The sequence below is a fragment of the Felis catus genome, chromosome E2 (assembly GCF_018350175.1).
Source record: "Felis catus isolate Fca126 chromosome E2, F.catus_Fca126_mat1.0, whole genome shotgun sequence".
Taxonomy (NCBI): Eukaryota; Metazoa; Chordata; class Mammalia; order Carnivora; family Felidae; genus Felis; species Felis catus.
The window spans coordinates 6,832,367-6,840,079 of NC_058382.1; the positions used below are offsets into that span (position 1 = coordinate 6,832,367).

Genomic DNA, 7,713 nt, shown 5'->3' on the forward strand with positions numbered 1-7,713 from the left:
CAACTCGCACACTCCAAATGCCCGGCTCTCGGGTCAACTCTGCGTCAACACCAGGGCCAGAGTCTGAGGCGGCCTGGGATGAGGACAGTGGTGGGAAGGGGGACCCATATCCAAGGGGTCAGGAGGCCATAGGGTCACTGGTGCCAACCACATCTCTAGGGACTGCTGGGGACCGAGTGACGTCTACCTGATGTATTTGTCCCTGAGAACTTACCTTCCCTGATGCCGCCTGGCTTCTCAGCCTGGGAGCCTCTCCTTAGAGCCCCGTCGTGTGATAATGCATTTGTCTGATCTCTTCCAGCGCCCATGGGCTCCCACCCCAGGGAGCTAGCCCAGTGGTGTTCCCTTCTCTTCCCTGTGCAAACATGGTGCCCGAGGAAAGGGCTACTACCGTTCTGGGGCCTTATCCGCCTAGACAGGCCTCGGTCCATCTCCAGTTGCTCCCGGGCTCCCCTGCAACAGGCAGGGAGGCAGGAGGAGATGGTTTCTCAGCCCCGCTCTACTCCCCCCACCCCACAGCCTGTGCTGCCCAAGTTCCCCTTCCGTGGTGACCACAGCTCTGTCACACATGGCTTCCTGTTGGGGCTTCCTTGGCCTCACCCCACATTTGGGGCATTTCCCTCCCTGACAGAAGGACCTGGATCCGGGCTCCTGCCCTGGCCGGTGCAGACATGGTGCCCCTGCTGCTGCTGCCCCTGCTGTTGGGGGGTGAGTGGGCCTCGGGAGGAGGGCTGGGCACAGGTGGGAGGGGCTGGAGCCCCGGCTGAGCCTCCGTGTCCCCCCAGGGGAGGATCCAGAGTACCAGCTCCGAGTGAAGGAATCCGTGACCGTGCAGGAGGGTCTGTGTGTCCACGTGCCCTGTTCCTTCTCCTACCCCTGGAAGCCGTGGTATTCCCGGACGATGCTCTACATATACTGGTTCCGGGATAGGGACACCTCAAGCAACCGTTATCCGGTGGCTACAAACAACCCACAGAGAGCAGTGAAGACAGAGGCCCGGGGCCGATTCCGCCTCGTCGGGGACCCCTGGGCCTACAACTGCTCCCTGAAAATCAGAGACGCCATGAGGAGTGACGAGGGAGTCTACTTTTTCAGAGTGGAGAGAGGAGAAGACGTGAGATATACTTACACACATACGACGATGACTCTGCGGGTGGCAGGTACAGCAGGGGCCCCGGGGGAGGGCTCTGGGATGTGGACACCCCCTCTTAGAGCAGGCACAGGACGCCGGAACATTTCCTGCTGCGGGTCTTGGGGCTGGGACGGTTGGAAGAGATAACGGGGCCCGGGGTCAGCTTGGGCCCTGAGGCCCGGACCCTCTCAGGGTCACCCCGTGGGTCCCCACCTCCCTGGGGCCCGGGCACCTCCCTGTCTCCTCCTCAGCCCTGACACAGGAACCCGACATCCACTTCCCGGAGCCCCTCAAGTCTGGCTGGCCCGCAGAGCTGACCTGCAGCCTGCCGGGGTCCTGCGAAGGGGGAAGACCTCTCACATTCTCCTGGGTGGGGGCTGCTCTGGACTCACTGGACCCCGAGACCCTGCACTCCTCGGTGCTGACCTTCACCCCGAGGCCACAGGACCATGGCACCAACCTCACCTGTCAGGTGAAACTGCCAGAAGTTCAGGCCACCGTGGAAAGAACCACCTGGCTCAATGTCTCCTGTGAGTGCTTGGTGGGGGGAGGGCTGGGTCCCTCAGGGCAGTGGGGTTTGAGCAGTTCTGGGAGTAGAGGGAGGGGAGACGGCAAGGACGGCCATCTCCACCTTCTCAGTGCTCCCTACCCCTTTCCAGTGCTCCCCTACCCATTTTCTATGCTCCCCTACCCCTTCCTAGTGCTCCCCCACCCCTTCCCAATGCTCCCTACCCCTTCTTAGTGCTCCCACCACTTCCAAGTGCTCCCTACCTTCTCAGTGTCTCTACCCCTTCCCAATGCGCCCCTACCCCTTCTCAGTGCTCCCCACCCCCTCATAGTGCTCCCCACCCCTCTGGGGGTGCTGGGTCAGCTTCCATCCCAATCCTCACCTCTGAAGCAGGACCATATCTTTCTACCCCAGATGCCCCCCACAACCTCACCATCAGCATCTTCTTCAGCAATGTCACAGGTAGGAAAGAACTGTCTTCTTGGGGGCTGGGGCCAGGCCTGGGGTGAGGGTGAGGGTTCAGCTCCCAGCAAGGGACCATCTGGCTTACTGTCTCCCATGAGTGCTGGAGGGAGGGCTGGGTCCCAGAGGGCAATGGGGGGAAGAGGGATCCAGGCTTGGGATCCTTTTCCAGGAGGACATTGGGGGAAGTCTGAACACCCCGTCCAAGGTTTTCATTTACGGGGCTTCTGGAACAAAGGGCAAAAGCCCACCCCTCTCAGCCACACCGCAGTTGATGACCACCCACAATTTGCAGGGACATAACACAGGCAGGAAAGATCCTCTCTTCCCTGGGGCTGTGATAGGAACTGGGTCTCTGCGTGCTCAGGGCTCAGGGTTCAGGCCTTGGGGATTGAGACCCTCACCCACTCCTCAGCCCTGTGGTCTGGGTCTGCCCCCCCCCCCCCACCTCACCAGCGTCTCCCATCGTGGATCCTGTATTGCTTTTGGCTGTTGCCTCTTCTTTTCTCTGGTTTGTATGTATTGTTTATGTTTTGCTTTGGCTGAGGACTAATCGACACATAACGTTGTATTGTTGTGTTCGTTTTTAGCTATACAACATAATGATTTGTATTGGGACATGTATTGGGGCATGATCACCACAGTAAGTTCAGTTAACATCCCTCATCACACGTAGTTACTGTTCTTTTTTCCTGTGGTGAGAAAATCTAAGATCTGTGCTCGTAGCAGCTTTCTTTTTTTTTTTTTTTTTTAATTTTTTTTTTTAACGTTTATTTTTGAGACAGAGAGAGACAGAGCATGAATGGGGGAGGGGCAGAGAGAGAGAGGGAGACACAGAATCGGAAGCAGGCTCCAGGCTCCGAGCCATCAGCCCAGAGCCCAACGCAGGGCTCGAACTCACGGACCGCGAGATCGTGACCTGAGTCGAAGTCGGACGCTTAACCGACTGAGCCACCCAGGCACCCCAACAGCTTTCAAGTCTGGGGTACCGCTATTACTTACGGTCTCCGTGCCTGCGCGTTACATCCCGTGACTTATTTGTTCTATAACTGGACGTTGGTTCCTTTTGACCTTCTCCATTGTTCCTTAGTTTTAAGGTCTGTGGTTTTTTAACTTCATTTTAAGTTTTATTTTAGCGCGCGCGCGCGGAGAGAGAGGGAGGAGGGGCAGAGGGAGAGAGAGAGAATCTCAAGCAGGCTCCGAGCTCAGCCCAGAGCCCTACGCGGGGCTTGATCCCACCACCCTGGGATCAAGATCTGAGCTGAAATCGAGAGTCACACACTCAACCGACAGAGCCACTCAGGTGCCCCAAAGTCTATGTTACTTGTAGTGAAACAGACACAGGTAACACTACCTTCCGGGTGTTTAAGGGTAGAGCTCAGCAATGTCCAGTCCATTCGTGGTGTTGTGCAACCGGTCTGCAGGGCTCCCTCCAGCTCCCAGAACCGAAACTGTGTCCATCAGGCACCAACTCCCCTCGCTTCCCCTCCCACACCTCCCCTCCCCTCCCCCGCTCCCTGGCAGCCTCCCTTCCACCTTCTGACTCTCCAGGTTCTGCTCCCTGGGCTGGAGTTGCTGTCTGCTCTCCTGCCTCTCTGATCTGGTGGACCCTTCCATGTTCCCCTTCCCCACAGCTCCAGCCTGGACCCCTGTTTCTCTCTGTCTCCACTCTCGTGGGCTTGCTCATTCTGTCCCTGTCTCCACCTGTGCCCCCGTCCCTATCCTGACCCTATCCTGGTGCCTCCCACAACTTTCTAGTCCCCTCCTTGCCAGCATCCCCCCACGAGTCGGGGAGTCTCGAGGACCTCACTTCCCAAATCATTCCCCTCTTCTTGCCCTTGGCCCCAGACCCAGCTCCAGTCTGCTCCTGGACCCTGAACCCTCGCCTCAGCCTCCTCCTCAGCCTCCCTGCCTCCTGGTTAATCTCTCCCCTGCACTCCCCACTTGGCCCCAGCAGGATCTCTCTAGACCCAGTGCTGATACTGCATTTCCCCTGCTTACAGCCCCTACTGCTTCCCAGTAACCTCAGGGCAAAGCTCAAGGCGCTCAGTCCGGCCCTCAAGGCTCACCCGCCTTCTCTCCCACCGGGATCCACCGGGATCCACCGGGACGGTGTCTGTCCTGGTTCTCCCTGCCCAGGCGCAGGTGTTCCTCCCCTTACGTGCCAGGCCCTCAAGTCTTGGCACATCTCCACGGGAGCTGCCCGCCCACGGCTCACCCTCCCCACCTCAGCGCAGCCCCCCTTCTTTCTGGTGGCCTGACTTGACCGCCTGGGTCGTTAATCAGCCACGAGTAGCCCCGCCATCAGCCCTTGTGGCATGGCCCTGTCTTTCCACTTCTGGCTCTGCGGGCACAATCCGGAAGGGACTCGTGTCCCGGCTCCACCCGCCTTGTGGTGAATCTCTTACCCAGTCCCCAAGACGCTGTGCAACGGTATGTCGCTGCCGGTCCTGGAGGGCCAGTTCCTGCGGCTGGTCTGCGTGGCTGACAGCAATCCCCCTGCCGTGCTGAGCTGGTCCCGGGAGGGGAAAGCCCTGAGCCCCTCCCAGCCCTCCACGCCCGGGGTCCTGGAGCTGCCCCACGTAGGGGCTGGAGATGAAGGGGAATTCACCTGCCAGGCTCGGCACCCGCTGGGCTCCCAGCACATTTCCTTCAGCCTCTCTGTGCAGAGTGAGTCGCAACACGGGTTGTGGGGGTGGACAGCCTGGCCGGGTGTTTGGGATGTGGAAGGGCCTGGGGCCTGCGGGCAGGACTTCATCCTCTGTCCCCCGCTTCACCAGGAAGCCCGTCTTCCTGCAACTGTGTGACTGACGAGCAAGAGGGCTCCTGGCCCCTGGTCCTCACCCTGCTCAGAGGGGCCCTCATGGGGGCTGGCTTCCTCCTCACCTATGGCCTTACCTGGATCTACTACACCAGGTGAGCGGGCCTGTTCCACCCCCCCGCCCAGGGCAGTCTCCAGGAAGTCCCTGAGTTCCAGGTGGGACGCAGCTGTCCCACCCGCCTGGAGTTAGAATGAAAGGGACGACTCTCTGATCTGAGACCCATGTTGTCCCTGCAGGTGTGGAGGCCGCCAGGAAGCAGGGCTGAGAGCCCAGACCGAGCCTCCCTCCTTCTGGAGACGGGACTGAGGTGTGGCCCTGGAGCCCAGAGGGACAGATATGGGGCCCTCGTGGTCAGCTTCTTCCTGGAAGCTCTCAACTCAAGCCTGCTCAGTTCCTGGGAGTTTAATTTGGAGAGCGGACTGAGTGACAATGTGGGGAGGCCACGCCATCAGAAGAAGGGACTACTTAGGTTTCAGCAGGGGCTGTGGCACGCCACGCCATTCAGGGCCACAGGGGCAGAAGCAGGTGCAGGGAAGCCTCGCCAGAGACGACAGAGACCTGTGGGAAAGGCCAGGCCGGGAGGGCAGCTTGGGACCAGCTAGTTTGAGTCGTTCTGGGGGGGCCTTGGCCTAGAGGGGGGCTCTAGGTGTCTGGTTCCCGTCCTGGGTGTCTTAGGGCAGGGGAAACGGTGGCCTGGCGTGAGAGTAGAGAAAAGGGGTGTTTGGGGGACACGGGCTGGGGATTGGTTGGTTTGCTCTGAAGGGACTGAGCCCTCTGCTACCTTTAAGACCCGGCCCGGCCTGGAGGGGCCGTCTCCCCAGGGATGGCAAGATTTTTAACAGGTCAAAAGTCACAAGATACAGGAAACGAACAATCTGACTAGTACACACCCCACGGGCACCCCCTCTCCCCCGTCTGTGCCTGTGGGTGACTCCTTCTGTTCAGCCTGCTCCTCCTTGCTGGTGTCACCCCTCCCACCCTCCTGCTCTCCATCCCCAGCCCTGCCCCTGCGAAAGGAATGAGCTTCATTCAGCCTTATTTTCATGACCCAGAAGTTACCTGCCTAACCCCCGACTTTCTGGTCTCCCAGATTTCCTGCTCAGTGTAGACGTCAATGCCCGGTGGAGTCAGGAACGCGTCTTTCCCACCCGAAAGACACCTACCTCATAATAATTGCAAGAGAATATCACAGGCTTTTTTAAGTTTATTTCTTTATTTTGAGAAAGAGAGAGGGAGAGAGAGAATCCCAAGCAGCCTCTGCACTGGCAGTGCAGAGCCCGATGTAGGGCTTGAACTCATGAACCTTGAGGTCATTGACCTGAGCCTCAATCAAGAGTGGCACGTTTAACCGACTGAGCCACCCAGGCACCCCCAGAACATCACGTGTAATTATAAATACAAGTCAGTGGCGCCTGGGTGGCCCAGTGCATTCGTTGGGCGTCTGACTTGGCTCAGGTCATAATCTCAGTTTGTGGGTTCGAGTTCCAAGTCAATCTCTGTGCTGACAGCTCAGAGCCTGGAGCCTGCTTCTGACTGTGTGTCTCCCTCGCTCTCTGCCCCTCCCTGCTCTCTCTCTCTCTCTCTCTCTGAAAAATAAATAAACATTAAAAAAATAAAAAATTGTATATACGAGTTTGATTAAAAGTGAGACATAACAATTGATTTTATCATTTAATGTCTATAGAAATTTCTAGAGCAAAATTATGTTTTAATCTTCTCTTCCTTTTTGCTGAACAGTTTCTAACCAAGACTTTTCATTTATTCATTGTGTTTGGGGGCCTAACTTAAATAGAGTAAAATATGCAAATCTAAAGAGTGCAACTCGATCAGTGCTTACCTGTGTGGACACCCTTGCTTCCCCCACCAAGCTCAACCTACAGATTCTTTCCACTTCCTGCTGGAGGTCAGGTTCCACCACTAAGGTGGGGAGGGTGAGCGGTGGGCGGGCAGTCAGGGTGGAGATGTGCCAAGAACTGACACGGCCCTGGCAGATGAAGGGGGGGGCCCCTTGCCCGCCGCGTGGCAGGGGTTCCAGAAGCACCAGAGACAGGATCGCCATGGGAGAGAAGGCAGGGTGAGAAATGTTGGAGCCTTGAGTGCCCAGCTGAAGGCATTGGGCTTTGTCTTAGGCCCCTTCAAATCACACATTTACAACTGTATGGCCTCCCTCTCTTCTGTCCCCGCAGATCCGCAGCGCCCGTTCTTTGTGCGCTACGAATGGGGGCTCAGATACTACACAAGCTTTAGGGTCTGACTTCTTTCTCTCAGCTTTAAGTTTTTCAGGTGTATCCATGTTGTTTCATGCATCAGTAATTCATTTTTGGTTTTGGTATTCTTTTTGCTTGTTTTAATGTTTATTTCTTTTGAGAGAGCAGGGGAGGGAGAGAGAGAGGGGGGGGGGGGAGAGAGAGAGAATCCCAAGAAAGCTCCGCAGTGTCAGCCCAGAACCCAATGCAGGGCTCAAACCCACAAACCATGAGATCATGACCTGAGCCGAAATCAAGAGTCAGACACTTAACCGACGGAGCCACCCCAGTTTTTGCTTTTAATTAGTATCGTAGGTTGGACATCCTGCCATCCGTTTATTCTAAAATACAGTGACTGCATTTGTTCCCGGGGTTTGGCTTTTATTTGTGATGATTTATTTATGTGATTTTTTAAATTTGGTTAAGTAGGGTCCATGCCCAACGTGGGGTGTGAACTCATGACCCTAAGGTTGCAGTCTCCACCGACTGAGCCAGCCAGGCGCCCCCGATAGGAAAGTTTCACTGAAAAAGAAGGAACGCTAG

The 7,713-nt window shown here is 56.9% G+C and overlaps 1 protein-coding gene across 1 annotated transcript; it reads left to right on the forward strand.

Moving 5' to 3' along the window:
• The first annotated feature begins 551 nt into the window (after positions 1–551).
• LOC101093728 (sialic acid-binding Ig-like lectin 14) lies at positions 552–6,452 on the forward strand. Its single transcript, XM_023245222.2, has 7 exons — positions 552–708; positions 786–1,160; positions 1,384–1,662; positions 2,055–2,102; positions 4,515–4,772; positions 4,883–5,018; positions 5,161–6,452. Exons 1-7 carry the CDS (start codon positions 672–674, stop codon positions 5,228–5,230), a joined length of 1,203 nt encoding a protein of 400 aa, XP_023100990.2. The 5' UTR covers positions 552–671; the 3' UTR covers positions 5,231–6,452.
• The last annotated feature ends 1,261 nt before the right edge of the window (positions 6,453–7,713 follow it).

Bases quoted from the DNA above. Each gene is read 5' to 3' on its own strand.
- LOC101093728 (XM_023245222.2), top strand. From the start codon at position 672: ATGGTGCCCCTGCTGCTGCTGCCCCTGCTGTTGGGGG. The intron at 709-785 runs GTGAGTGGGCCT...GTGTCCCCCCAG, and splicing joins GCTGCCCCTGCTGTTGGGGG to GGGAGGATCCAGAGTACCAG. The intron at 5,019-5,160 runs GTGAGCGGGCCT...TTGTCCCTGCAG, and splicing joins ACCTGGATCTACTACACCAG to GTGTGGAGGCCGCCAGGAAG.